The sequence below is a fragment of the Galleria mellonella genome, unplaced genomic scaffold (genome assembly GCF_026898425.1).
Source record: "Galleria mellonella isolate WM207_F2 unplaced genomic scaffold, CSIRO_AGI_GalMel_v1 utg109, whole genome shotgun sequence".
NCBI classification, from domain to species: Eukaryota; Metazoa; Arthropoda; class Insecta; order Lepidoptera; family Pyralidae; genus Galleria; species Galleria mellonella.
The window spans coordinates 1,376,887-1,392,986 of record NW_026441972.1 but is presented as its reverse complement, the minus strand read 5'-3'; the positions used below and the strand labels follow the sequence as shown (position 1 = coordinate 1,392,986).

Here is a 16,100-nt window from a genome sequence, read left to right as displayed (position 1 = left end):
CTATAGACATGAACAGTACCATGGACATAACAGAGTATACTGTTTCGCACATGATACCCCCCATGCGTTGGCATTCCTAAGGACTCAGGTGTTATTCCTCTGTACCCAGTAAATTCACGCCATATCTCACTCTTCAAACCGAAACACAGCCATGCAAACACAACTGCTTCACGGTATTAATTAATACATGTATATTAATTAATAACCAATATATACATATGTACATTTACATAATATAAAAAAAAAAGATCCAAATTCAAATATAACAAATTTACTTGGTCTGAGACATTTTAAATGTAATTATTTGTAACAAAAAATAATTCAAGTTTTGATTAAAAAAAATATGTACATATCAAATAAAATCCACTCAGCCAAACGTCAATCTCGCTGACTGAATGTTGACTGGTTTTTGACATAATACTCTATATAATCTAATCTTAAAATCAAACGAACGAAGTAAAGAACGAAAGAACAAACAAACAAACCCATTTGCAAATTAACAATATTAGCTAGGATACCATACAAATATCATGATCATCATGGCAAAAGTTAACTGTCCACTACTAAACATAGGCCTCCCCCATAAAAAGGGTTTTGCCAGTAGTTGCCACGCTTGGTAGGTGAGTTGGCAATCACAGGCTTTAGTGACATTTTAAGAGTGTAGAGTAATACTATATAACACAACAGAACAGGTCACTTTGTGTAAAATAAAAAAAAAAAAACATAATAAGAAATAAACATTAAAAGTAAAAAATCTGTAATTTACAAATTATAAATGTAGTTGATTTGCAAGAAAATAAAGCAGGTGTACAAGGCAATCAGGAAACAGGCGTTCAACATGTAAAAACAAATTATTAAAACACTAATAAATTGTAATTAAAAATTATGCCAGTTTCCCTAAGTAAAGACAATGCTGATGTTTTTTCGACCACAGTCATTTTTGAGGTCGATAGGGTCTTAGGGTGAGCTCCCGTGTTAATGGTTCCCATACTCATTGCGGAGCAAACATAACTACAAAAACATCTACAATTTAAAACGACACGTCTTATACTGCTTTTTATTGTTTAAAAAACTGATATGTAGAAACAGAAATAAAAAGGATAGAAAATGCATAGAACAAATAGAGATAATCTGGAATCAAAGTTGCTGTATTTTATGGGAATAGAACTCGATAGTAAGGCAGTGTGTTAAATCAACAAAGGTTGTCAATGATATACTAGTTTACATTTCATATCGTAGGTTTATTTCCACGATGCAAGAACCCTTGTTCATACATGTCATGTACGTGTTCGAAGCTGACTCTTCTCGTTTCCTTCATGATGAGGTATGACGTCACAGTGGTGATAGCTCCGACGATACCAATCACAAAGAACGTGCCGCTGAGACCAAGAACTTCAGCCACTGGCCGAAATAATGTCAAAACGCTAAAGTTCCCAATGCATAGTGCAGTCATGGCGATTGTAGACGCAAATGATTTCATCTGAAATTTTAAGAAAAGCTTCTTAGTGTTTCTGATGCCCTGGTATTTTATTATGAAATGAAAATATTGAGTTTTGTAACTGAATTTTTATAACCTTTGTAGTTAGTTCTAAAAGCACGCGGCCGCACAGTGGGAACTCGCCTAAGAAAGCCATCTCATAAATACTTTTTCTAAAACTCCGTGGATATGCATGTATAATACCTCAAATTGTAGCTAAAGAGTTACTCTATCATTATAAGTATGATTCAAATCTGTCACTATTCATACTTCATAGAACAGAGCATCTAAAGTCAAGGAATGAAAAAAATACAAAAATAATTATTTAACTTAAATTTCGTTTGGTATAATTTTATAGTATCAAAACAATAGAAGTCATATAGTGTGATACCATTTTAGAATGCTTAGAATGTGTACTTTACTATAAAATAAAAATATATTTAGTTTAGTACAATATTACTTAACCAAAGATCCATATATCGTTATATGTATTATTTTCTTTTCTCAAACTTTCAGTTGGAGATTTGACAGTTGCCGAAGCTTGCCGAAGTTCTGATTTTGGTTTAGTTTATTAGATAATATAATGTAATTTGAGGGCAAAAGATTTTTTTTGCAGTTTTACTGCGTAATATATTTAAATCTAGTATAATATCATAGTGAGAATGTTTTTTTCTAAGTACGTATATTAAGATTTTTTTCTTTATTTGAGATTATCTGTCTGGAAACTCAAAAAAATACTTTTGTCTCAATTATTACTTTATATTTTATCTTTTGCGTTACTTTTAACAAGTATTTCACACAGTATTTAGTTCCCATTTCCATACAGACTTATTCTTTACCGCATAACCGCATAATGATGAATTTTTTAAATCAAGTTATTTTGCACACGTCTATGATCATTATTAAGTATAAAATAGTGCATTTACATATGAAATATTACAGTTCTTTATAAGCATTTGTCATTTCTAAACAATTGTTAATTACTTATCTCTCCGCAATGAGTGAAGTCTCGTGTACCGGACGCGACTTAAGTCTCTTATTGTTGAAAGTGATACAAATTATATTGATTCTATCTCAAACTATGTACGAAATTATATTACCAAATCTTCAGATGCGAATATAGCAAAAATTATCGCAAGTATTTAGAAGTCCTTCATAACTCAGTTTCTTCAACGCTATACGAAATGTGGTCGAAAGAAAGAACAGTTCTTAAATCAAAATAGCAATTGGTTTAATGTAATTTTCACTGTAAATCTAGAAAAAACTACATGCGAACCTGAACCTTCTACTTCGACAGAGAAAAGAGGAAGAGATACGATGACAGTTCAGAGAGTACAAAGAAACGGAAAAACAAGGGACTGCTTGATATCTGTGGACTTGATTTTATACTGAACTCATATGTACAGGGTTTAAGGTCACGTGGTAAAGTAGATGAAGCATTCATCGTTGATATTTTACGAGCATGGCCGTCAGAAAAAAAGAGTGAAATACGCAGTAATTTTCATAATGAACCGACACATATAACAGCATATTCAAAAGATGAAGATCTTAGCATTTTTGTGGAATTGGATCTGAACAAGGCACAGTATGAAAATATGATGAGTTGTTTGATAGCAAAGAATTGCTTATTGTTTCCATCATACAAGTTGATTCGTGCAGTTACAGAATCTTGCTATGCGCCAAAATCACAAGGTGTTGATTCATTGTGAAAGTGTGATACGTTACTTTTCTGTCTTGCCTCTTGGGCAACTTTCAGAAGATGCTCAAGAGTCACGGAACAAAGACTATAAACAGTTCAGGCTTCATTATACAAGACAATGTTCGAGGATAGCCACTAACGAAGATGTTCTACACGCACTTTTATATACCTCTGACCCATACATAACAAGTTTAAGAAAACCTTCCAATAAAAAATATTTAGAACTTGTTGATGAAGTAAAGGAGCTCTTGAGTGACTTCTAAGTTATCTTTATAAGAGTTTTTGTTTTTTACGCAGATACTTTTACTTATTCCTGTATAAATTTCTTAGGACATAAATGTAAGTCTACAAATTTTATATTTCTTGTATTCCTATATTATTTATAACTATTAGAAATAAATTTTTACTCACAAAACATACATAATTTAAAATCATATATATTTAAGATTATTAGGAAAAAAAAATGTACATATCTTTATTAATACGAAAGTTATAGATTTATGAGATGAAAAGGAGTCAAAGTTCCCACTGTGGGCCGCCCCGATATTTTCTGGTCTCCGACAGAGGAAGTGTTGTTATATCTGTTGAGGGAGACTTTGTACAAAAGTCGATTGCTTGGGTACCTCTGTCCCATTCGTGTTTCAACCGTGAAGCAGTTGTGTTTGCATGACTGTGTTTCGGTTTGAAGGGTGGGATATGGCGTTAATTTACCGGGTACAGAGGAATAATACATGAGTCCTCAGGAATGGCAACGCATGGGGGGGTATCATGGACGAAACAGTATACTCTGTTATGTCCATGGTACTGCTCATGTCTATAGGCGACGGTTACTACTTTCCATCAGGTGGGCCGTCAGCTTGTTTGCCATTCTAAGTTGTATAAAAAAAAACGATAGACGAATATACGGCTGATACCAAGCTTTTCAAGTGTCTGGAATACGACCGACGGCTCCATACACACTTTGTGCACTGCAATCCTATTTTATTTAAACACCCCCTTTCATATTGTAATTTGATAATGAATACGAAAAAATATGTAAAATGGCGCGAAATCGAAAGAAGTTTTTAAAATATTAAACGTGTTCCAAATACAAAATAATTAAAAAGTTGAAAAAAACAAGAAAAGTTTTTATGTAACAGTATTTATGGCCAGACTAGTTATATGTATGTATATATAATGTAGATAATATAAGTATTATATGTATGTATATTATTTTTAAATTATTGTTTTATTTTAATATTGTTTTAATGTATAATTAGTATCAATAATATTTTCTTTTATTCCTGTTTACACTATCTAAGTTTATTAATATTTAATAAATAAATCGAATGTTTGTTACGGGTGCAAACCTCTTCCAAACCATACTACAACATACCAATACATATTGCACAATAGCTGTTCCCACACACAAATCCCCAGAAAGAATGAAGACACACTTTACAAAGAAAATTGATAAAAGGGAATACTACAGGGCAGTGAGAAGCCAGTATAAGTCGCGAACGTACAGTGTATATTTTAGGAATCAATCACGATTCATAGATATAACTAATATTATATAATTACTAATTTTAAATAAAGACTATGTGTTAGATTATATTAAACACATTGTGAACTTAAATAGTATTCGTTTTTTAAAAAACCTATCACCGACCGTCAGAACGTAATTTGTTCGTCAATAGTAAGGTACTAAGTAAATTATGATAGACGATTATGAAGTCAGCAAGTTGGCCCTTAGTGTCGAATTCTAGTCAGCTTGAAAGCTAGATTTTATGTTTTTATATTTTTCTGTGGAACTTTATGATTTCGTATGATCTTACTGTCACGACACAATGAGTGAATAATGTATATATTTATATGGACGCTTTTAAGCTTCCTCTATGGTAATATGGCGGCCGTGCATTTAATATCAAAACATAATTCCAAACATTTTTTTTCTTACCTAAAACTGAAAGTTTTACGTAAATAAAAAAAAAAAATGAAAACAAAATTGAATTTTCAAAAATACAATTGCTGAGAAAAGAACTCACCTCCGGCACAAATGATTCAGCTATTTGCACAAAAGGTATGTTAGCCGCTCCCACTTGATTCACAGAACAGTACACCAGTATGATGGCAGCTACCACCCAGTCTGGTGCCCACGACAACTGCAGTAAAGTACCCAGCAGGAACAAACATATGGTGCATATTGCACAAGATGTGCCCATAAGTATCTGGAAATTAAAATATGATTTTTTTGTATATGACATAAAAGAACGGTAACCCTGCCAGCGCTGTCGGTATAAACTGGCGGGGTATCAGTGACAGGTAATGATGAAAGCAGGTTAGTTGATCCATCGTGGCGATATTAACAAGAATTGACCACGACAGTCCACGACAGTCCACGATAGTATAGGTAGACCTGATAACGTATGTTGGTACCAATCATATTTTAAAAAAATAATTATTTCTCAAACATGCTTGGAAATGTGAGCATTATTTTGACAATCTTCTTCGAGATAAATCAATATTGCCGTACTAGCCAGATACATGCAGGCAGCGGCCGGCAAAAGTTGTATGAAAATCCATATCTGTCGTGTTTTGCGGCCAGATAAATTACTATGTAAATTTATATCTGTCCTGTAATTTAAAAATGGAATGACCTTTTACTTTGAAACATGGCTACCAAGGAGGTAACTAATAAAAGGTTTTATTTAAAATTCGAGCTGACTTGCAAATAGAAAGCTGTTTATTGAAAAAAAAACAAAGGATCATTATGGCGCGTGAAAAATTATTATTGTTCGTTCAATGCCTCATTCGCTGGCCGCTGCAATAATGTACTATTTCTAGGGGTGAGTAATACATAGCAATAACTATATATTATAGTTACAATATCCATGTATCGGTCCAAGATTGGATATATTAAACATCAATTGTCAAATATATATGTCAAATATATCGAAATAAAGAATTCCATCGAAAGAAATATAGATATCCAATTGGTATGGGTGCATTGAAATGGGTAATGACTTTTTTGTCGTTATCAATGTTCAGAGGAAACCGATATATAGATATTCGAGCTGTACTGATATTATCCATGCTTACTTTCTATTAGTTAAAAGCCTAAATGGTCGCGTACAGCGCGGTTTCAGAGATGTTTTCTCCCACGAACACTCAGGTTGTGGAATGAGCTCCCTGCCGAGGTTATCCCGAGAGACTACAGCATGGGGTTCTTCAAAAGGGGGGTAAAGAGGTTTCTTCAGGGTCGGCAACGCGCACGTAATACCTCTGGTATTGCAGGCGTTCATAGGCTACGGTAACCGCTTACCATCAGGTGGGCCATATGCTTGTTTGCCACCTCAGTAGTATAAAAAAAAATGTTACAAATGTTATACTATCTACCAGGAATACATAATTTAATGAAGGTAGTTTCAACTCACCCGCCGATCCACTAAGTCGGTAATGACCGAGGCAACGGCGCTGCCCGCACACATTACCAGTCCCAAAATGATAGAACATAGATTACTGGACAAATTTGGTGCCGCTTTAGTGAAGAATTCCCCGGCGTACACTTGTACTGGTATGGTGCCCATAAAAATTGTTAACAATATATGAGCGGTGATTGTAATTAAAGCTGTCCTGGCCGCCTTTGATGTACCTTTAAGAGATGTGATAATAAATTTTCTAGTAATCACAACGTCGTCAGCTTGTTTCTCATTCTGTCATAAAATAGAATTTGTAGGTACTTACGTAAAATTCGAAACACATTTGTTTCCCTGGATTGTGATTTCTTTTCCGGTATGGATAGATCTAGAAATAAAATGACTAAGTAGTAAAATATTTCTTTCCAAATTTGTATGTATTTGACTAAAACAAACAAAACGTAAGATTGTGGTCTTAAAAACAACTGCGACTTCAATTTGGGCATTATCGAATTTTATTCAATCATGTATTTATTATATACTCTGTTATGTCCACGGTATTGCTCATGTCTATAGGCGACGGTTACCACTTTCCATCAGGTGGGCCGTCAGCTTGTTTGCCATTCTAAGTTGCATAAAAAAAAACTGTCCACTGCTGAATATAGGCCTCCTTTTTCTTTTGGGGGATTCGCCAGTAGTTGCCACGCTTGCTAGGCGGGTTGGCAACCGCAGTAAGCTTTGATTTTGTTTAAAGAACCGTGCGTTTTTCAATTCACTTTCTTCCGCGCACGACCACTCTTTGGAATCAACTTCCAGCAGCAGTATTTCCGAACCGATACGACGACATAACCTTCAAGAAAAGAGTATATTCCTTTTTAAAAGGCCGGCAGCACACCTGCCATGCCGCTGGTGTTGTGGATGATCATGGGCGGCGGTAGTCACTTACCATCAGGTGAGTCGCATGCTCGTTTGCACCGTGTGTTGTAAAAAAAAAGAGGAACTTTGCTGCCCAGTGCTCCATTAAGTTCCCTTAATCGCCTCTTACTATTCCCACGGAAAAGGAAGGGGTGGCCTATTATATGCCGGACCACATGGCGAATTTTGTACAAATCATTGAAAGTTACCTTGTGTGCTGTTGTTATGTATCTCTCGATTTCTTTTCATATATGCAAATTCTTCTATAACGTCTTCTGTTGTCCTGTTACGGTAAAATTTTAGGAATCCCATGCTTCCTGTGAATATTATAAGGTCATATTGATTTTACCTTTCTCTTCATTCATTAACATCACTTCAGCTATTATTGGTCCACTGCTGGACATAAGCCTCCCCCATGGACTGCCATAAAGAACGGTCATGAGCCACTTGCATCCACTGATTCCCTGCAATGCATTTCAGATCCTCACTCCATCTAGTGAGGGGTCGTCCTACATTGCGTTTGACCGTACGGGGTTGCCAGTTAAGAATTTCACTAAAACGTCTCGAATTTAAACTAAGTGAACTAGAAATCAGTGAAATTCTTTTAAAATAGTAATCTTTTAATTGATCTATTGAACATTTTCTCCATAGAAACTTGGATTGAAAAATGGAAAAAAATTTGAGCCTTTTGTTCTTATACACGACACATCTAACTGTCATGTAAGTATTAGTGTCCGACCGAAACAGGTTTTACAGTTAAAACCAAAACCGAAATCGAATTTTCGGCCTTGGTCTCAGTTTCGGCCGAAACCGAAACTTACTGAAACATATTTAAAATTTCTATTCTATACTGAAATCTACTGTATTTTTTACACAATTATTTACACAAACACACAGATAGTTAAAGGGTAATAATAAACATTAAATATGTCATATATATTTATATGTAAAAACATGTTAAAATTATGACTTACTCTTGGAAGTAAACTTAAAAAAACGACTTTCAGTTAAATACACACACAACACAAACACACACACAAAGTTTCGGCGCGGCCGAAAGTTTCGGCTAATTTTTGGCTGAAACCGAAACTAAGACCGAAAGTAGAATTTCTGGCCGAAACCGAAACCGAAAGTTCGGTCGGACACTAGTAAATACAGAAGTAGAGGTATGACCTAATATAATGTTATAATAATTTATTTATCAACTAAGGAATCTCGACAGAAAATAAGCGTATGAGTCTACTAGGAACGTTTTATCCAGAGGCAGGGAAGTACAAATATCTTCAACCGCGGAATATCGTTAAGATAACACGTACATAGGATCTATGAAATGATGGTATAAGGCAGGGGGAAAAATCCTGATGGGTCGACATGCAACGGCTTAGTAACCCCATATGCGAATATAAGATAAGATAAGGAAGCTCGACTCGTTTCCCAATTCGTTCCCTTAGGGATCACAATATATAAAACGCATTAAAATTTAATTATCATTCACTTTTTTTATATAATTTGTTGCCGCTCTGTGAAATTCGACAAATTTAAATACATCTAAATCCGGATACTGATTCATGATCTCGTTAAGTAGTGTCAATACCAATGGAAGAGGAGCCTAGTTTGCTGACTCCATTCTTTCTCGAGAAATACGGAAAAAAAACCTTTTCCCCTTAATTTCCATTTCACCCAGTAATAGAAGTAGAAAAAGAGCATTACCTTGTCCTTCATTTTCCTTATAAGATACACGGGCGATTCCTTCAAGAAACACAGCAAGATGACCAGAACAACTGAGTAGATCAAGATCACGTAATTGATCACTTCATAGGACAACATCCAACCGCAGAGGTACGAGGTGACTTCGCCGATGGTGTAAGCAAAGATCGTCAGTGAAGACATATTGCCAATGATGGAGGGCTCGCAGAACTCGTTGATGAATACGTAAACCACGACCATATGTAATCCAGCTCCTAAGCCCATTATGAGTCTGCTTACCAATAATTGTGCTGGGCTACTGGCCGTCACTATTAGTGCTTCTGCTGTCTGTAAAGAGAATACATTGAGATACATCAGTGCATCAGTTTTTTACTCTGTATTCCAAATAAATGTTCTTAGATTCCAAATTTGAAATTGATTCCAATTTCAAAATTTGGAATATCAGAGGGAGACTTTGTACAAAAGTCGTTTGTTTCGGCATCTCTGTCCTATTCGTGTTTCTATCATGAAGCAGTTGTGTTTGCATGGCTGTGTTTTGATTTGAAGGGTGGGATATGGCAGTGAATTTACAGGGTACAGAGGAATAACAACTGAGTCCTCAGGAATGGCAACGCATGGCAGGTATCATGGACGAAACTGTATACTCTGTTATGTCCATGGTACTACTCATATCTATAGGCGACAGTTACCACTTTCCATTAGGTGAGCCATCAGCTTGTTTGCTATACATTCATGCCTTTACCGTTCCGTTTCGTTTCACGCACAATTCAAATATTTGTAATAATTATCTGTTTATATGAATCGACACTTTTTTAATCGTATTCAAGTATTATCATAGATAATATTAATATATTATATATTGTGTTTTATTAGTTATTTACTTTTTTACTTATATACTATACTAGCATTAAATAATAAAATGTAATAACAAAATAAACGACTTAAAACATCTATGGATCATGTATAATGGAACTAGGTTTTAAGACACTTTAATTCTTACGCGATTAAATCTTCTCTGTTATTAGATTGTTGATAGCCGTATCTATTTTTTTTAAATGGCCCATTATTACCAACTTAGTATAAGTGCAGGGTACCTATTTTTTAATGAGTGAAAATGGAATGGTAACCCCGCCTGCACTAACGATATGCAGGGTGGCCCATAAGTCCTTAGTAATGAAAAAAATTAATTAAAATAAAACTAATTACACTATGAATAATATTTTTATTTGTAAATATAGCTAGAAAAACGGGAATTATTTTTTGTAAATAACGTACGTGATGTCCTTGGGCGACCCAACCGCGGTTTATCTAACGTCAAACCGGTCTCCTCGAACTTAGCAACCCAATTCTTAATCGTTTGGAGAGCTGGGGTGTCATCAAAGTTGTGTAAACCTTTGTGTTCTCGAAATTCATGCCTCGCAACGGTTGCCGAATTGTTGTTTTGATAAAACTCGCGCACACAAAACGCACGGTCCGCTCCTTTGAAACGCTCCATCGCGACTAAATTCCCAGAAACCGAAGTTACTGCTCCCGCTTTCCCTGCACCGCTCACGCGCGCCGTTTTCGTTTAATTCAAATTTTACTTTTCTAAGGACTTTTGGGCCACCCTGTATATTACGTTGGCAGGGCACCAGTGAGGGATGATAGGTGAGAATGAAAAGGCGGGCCAGTTAGCCTACCGTGATGAATACATCTGGAATTCAGCACGATGATTTCTGGGGGGGACCACGTGGAGGTTGACCTGACAAGGTATATTGCTAGCAATGAGACTGGTAGTCCGCATTGCTATCGATCCCTTCCTCCACACTTTCAGGTTAATTCTCAATAAGAGGAGTGCTGACTCCATGGGTGCTCGGGGGCTCCAGAGGTAAATTACGGAGCACCCATGTTACTAGACATCAAAATATATTTATTTATAATTTAAAATAATTACATTACAATTTCCATTATTTATATTGTGTTATCATTCATATTGTTAATATTTTTACTTATTTAATGACATTTAATAATTTAATTCTATTTTAATGTTTATCAAACACAAGGCATGCTGTGGTCGCCTATAAATGTAAGAACAGTTAGATTTAATCTACCAGTGTATTGTTCTAAAATGTTTAGCTGTATCTTATGTTGGTAATCCTATAAATAAATAAATAAATATTATATATAAATAAATAAAATATAACTAAAATAATCCTCATTTCATTATCTATTGTTTAGTCCATTATCCAGTTGCTCGTCCAGCAAGCAGTGTATGTCTTTCAGTTGAAATAATGAACTAACTAAATCTAGTTATCAAGAGTATGAGCGCCCACTAGGTTTAATGCACCCACTAATTTACAGGGTACAGACAAATCTGTGCCTCTAGTGAGAAAGGGTATAACTCAAGTTATAGCCTTTTTCTTTTTTAGGCTACTTTAAATAAGCAAATTTTTCTCTTTCGAATGGTATAAGAATCAGTAACGATATCTTTAAAAACAATAGAGATAGTAAACATGTAAAAGGCTATAATTAACAAAATATTTGTGGTAAAAAAGTCATAATTAGAAATAAAACTACAATATTTTACAAAAATTATTTTTGTAAAATGAATCAGTTCGATTTGAACCCTTTTACACCATTTAATAGCGATTATTTTTTATAATTAAAATACATTACATTGTTTTTCTTCAATACTTCAATAAAATAGTTTTAATTCAACTTAAAATTGTTACATATTTTTACTATCATTTAATGACATTTAATAACAACATTTTAATGTTTATCAAAGAGAGAGAAAGAGAGAACAGTTAGATTAAGTGTGATTAGGTATAATAGAATTATTTTTAAAACTATAGGTTTTACACAAAAACCGACAATTTCATATAAAAGAGGAGAAAAAATTAACTATAATATGCAATCATTGACTTGTTCAAGTAGCAAATAATAAAAGCAGCAGAATTTTTTTTCTTTATTTAAAATAGTTTTTTGGCTCTCCTGAAAAGTGACCATTTTGAATTGAACCCTTTCTCACTAGAGGCACAGAAATAACACCTGAGTCCTCAGGAATGGCAACGCATGGGGAGTATCATGGGTGAAACAGTACACTCTGTTATGTCCATGGTACTGCTCATGTCTATAGGCGACGGTAACCACATTCCATCAGGTGGGCCGTCAGCTTGTTTGCCATTTTAAGTTGTATAAAACAAAACACCCACTAGGTTTCTTAGAACACGACGTCTATGCTCGATAATTAACATATTTATCGATTGTCCATTTAACTGGTGACTTTCAGCAACTGTTCAACTTCAGTAAACCTTTCATACAAAGGTAAAATGCTTTCAAATTTTAATTATCCGAAAAACCGATGTTTTCTAAATGTAAAAACAATCTTTTAAAAAATATATTCTGGAGTACAACTTCTTAAGACTCGATATCGATTAGAGGGGGACTTTGTGTAAAAACCGTCTGCGCACGCACACGCATACACACACGCGCACTCTCTCTCTCTCACACACACACACACACACACACACACACACACACACACACACACACACACACACACACACACACACAGAGAGAGAGAGAGAGAGAGAGAGAGAGATAAAGAGAGAGAATTTTTTTCCACAGTTAATGATCATTTTATCATTTTACACAAACTATATATAATAACTGATGATGATTCCCCCTGAAAAGCATAGTCGTTTAATTCCTGATGAATTCGTTACGATATGCCAATTGACTTTCGTATCATCACTCACTGCTATCCCTTGACATGTATCGATAGAAAAAATTTGTTGCCTTTTAATAAAAAAAAAATTAAACAATATACACATGGTAAAATCATTGCGTTACCTAGGTAATTGATTACACAAATATTTTTCACTCACCACATAACAGAGGGCGCTCAAGATTTCGCTTCTTTTCCTTCCAATCGCTTCTGATATGTAACCGCCAATTAGTACTGCGATTAATGCGCTCGCCATATTCATTGAGCCCAGTAGATTGCCCTCGTGTCTCGTGAGAGCTCGTCCTATGTGAACAGGGCCAGTTGTGTTCGACTCCAACACAGGGAGCGCGTATGAGGGCCATGCGATTGAATACCCCATGTAGAAGTTCGATAATGATACTGTAAAGAAAAGATTTTAAAATACCTTCGTTGTATATGAATATTTTTATTAATGTTTTACTTCTTCATCATTACATATTTTTTATATAACATTTCGAATTTTAATGACTCATTTAACATTTATTCTTTTTAAGTTTAAATATTTGCATGGCTAATTATGGCGAAATATGGGGACTTATACTTATTGTAACATCTATACGCTTACCATGTTTCTTGTAAATAAATAAACAAATTACATAATATAATATAAAACAAAGTCGCTGTCGCTGTCGCTGTCTGTCCGTCCATATGTATGCTTAAATCTTTAAATCTACATAACGGAAAACCGTTATGTAGATTTAAAGATTTAAGCATACCGCTTCAAAAATGAAGCGGTTTTTTTGTAATAGATAGAGTGATACAAGAGGAAGGTTTATATGTATAACACATGCATAATATTGTAGAGAAACACTGATAAATTTAGAGATTTCTAATGTAATGTCGTAAATAAACACACTTTTTTGCACTTACATTGCAAACGCTGGCAGAACCCCACGAAATAAATCAAAATAATGTACTACAGTATTGTACACCTTAAAAAGATCAACAAAAAATTCTGCGATGGTATTAGTTAAAAAGATTGCAAAATATATGAGAAAAAATAAACATAGAAATTGTAAACGAATCACTCATAACAATTTATCACGCAAAATTGTATGAAAAAGTTGACCCGCTTTTCTCGAAGCATTTGTATGGAGACACTCTATCTTTATAATCTAAGGTTATTTTTTTAATGGATGATAATGGAATGGTAACCGCGTCTGCGCCATCGGCATACGCCGCCGGTACTCCAGTGACGGATGATACATAGATGAGGATGAAAAGACAGGTCAGTTAGCCCACTGTGATGAATACACTTGTAATTCAGCACCACGGTTTCCAGGGGGGACCACGTGGAGGTCGACCAGGTTGGGTATATTGCTAGCAATGGGGCCCTTAGTCTCTATTATTAACAATCCCTCCCCCCCTATAATCTAAGGTTGAGATAATATTATATATATATATATATATATATATATATATATATATATATATATATATATATATATATATATATATATATATATATATATATATATATATATATATATATATATATATATATATATATATATATATATATATATATATATGAAAAGACAATTGTAACATTCAGCCAGTTTGGCTGGCAACATTTTTACATGTTATATTGATACAAAAGTCACATTGATATTATAATAATTATTATAAATTATGTATAAATATTAATATCACATGCATATCATTACTTCTCAGTCAACTACATTTACATTACTCACACATTTATGAATATATATTGTATATAACAATTTATATTGAAGAGATATATATATATATATACAATATGCAACTTAGAATGGTAAATAAGCTGACCACCCACCTGATGGAAAGTGGTAACCGTCGCCTATAGACATGAGCAGTACCATGGACATAACAGAGTATACTGTTTCGCCCATGATGCCCTCGCGATGCCATTCCTGAGGACTCAGGTGTTATTCTTTTGTATCCTGCAAATTCACTGCCATATCGCATCCTTCAAACCGATATACAGCCATGCAAACAACTGCTTCTCGGTAAAAACACGAATGGGACAGAGGTGCCCAAGCAAATTACTTTTGTACAAAGTCTGCCTCTGGTGAATAAAATAAATTGTTGAATAAAATAAATTAAAAATTGTAAATATGTTTCATAATATCAGCTGTTTAACTATTGCTAAACATAGGCCTTCCCCATAAAAAGGGTTTTGCCAGTAGTTGCCATGCTTGGCAGGCGGGTTGGCAACTGCAGTTAGGCTTTGGTAATGTTTTAAGGGGACACTGCTGCCCATGTCATTAAGTTCCCTTAGTTGCCTCTTACGACACCCGCGGAAAAGGAACGGATGGCTCATTCTATGCCGTGACCACTCGGCAATATAATAGTAAGTAAATACATCAACTCACCAATCAATGACGCTGCCGCTTGGTACTCCACAGCCATTTTTATAAATATTTAAAAAATAATCACTCATTAAAGCTGTTCGTTCAAAGAACAAGCGTTAAATGAAAGTAAGATTGAGTAGTTAAATGTTTTACATAAAGACTAGCATCGCGCTCTGGCTTCGCACGGATGCAAAATACACACAAAATACGTTTCGTGAAATAATATCTTATTGACACGGTACACATATCAAAATCCGTTGAGCGTTTTAAAAGAAGTAAATTAAGATACAAACAGGCGGGCAGTGATATTTTTTTATCCTACTATTAGAAGATAAAGGTATTAACATGAGTAAGTAATTATCTAATGCTTTAAAATTATTATCACCAGTGCAAATAAAAGAAAATCTCATAGTGACAGTCCTGTGAAGGTATTACAGCCTAGTGTCAATAGAATTTGATGAAAATATAATTAGACATTGTATTAAATTAATTCCAGTAATATTCTCTAAATGAAATTAGTAACATAACAAAATATTTAATTAAATCTTCTTTTATTCTTTAATTTTTTTTATCACAAAAATCAACTTTCGTGTAAATTATCAGAAACGCTCGCAGATTGAATATTAAAACAATTTGGTAATTATATTTTCAAACTTCAATTATTTATATTCGTGTTTCTACCGTGAAGCAGTTGTGTTTGCATGGCTGTGTTTCGGTTTGAAGGGTGGGATATGGCGTGAATTTACTGGGTGCAGAGGAATAACACCTGAGTCCTCAGGAATGGCAACGCATGAGGGGTATCATGGGTGAAACAGTATAC

General features: G+C 34.4%; 1 protein-coding gene across 1 annotated transcript; it reads right to left on the bottom strand.

Annotated features, from left to right (window-relative positions):
* Nucleotides 1–310: 310 nt before the first annotated feature.
* LOC113511258 (solute carrier family 2, facilitated glucose transporter member 8-like) lies at nt 311–15,556 on the bottom strand. Its single transcript, XM_052892312.1, has 8 exons — nt 15,302–15,556; nt 13,066–13,304; nt 9,145–9,523; nt 7,699–7,806; nt 6,903–6,962; nt 6,593–6,810; nt 5,204–5,386; nt 311–1,480 (listed from the first exon to the last, which is right to left on the bottom strand). The coding sequence occupies exons 1-8, from the start codon at nt 15,336–15,338 to the stop codon at nt 1,229–1,231; spliced, it is 1,476 nt and encodes a 491-aa protein (XP_052748272.1). The 5' UTR covers nt 15,339–15,556; the 3' UTR covers nt 311–1,228.
* Between the last annotated feature and the right edge of the window lie 544 nt (nt 15,557–16,100).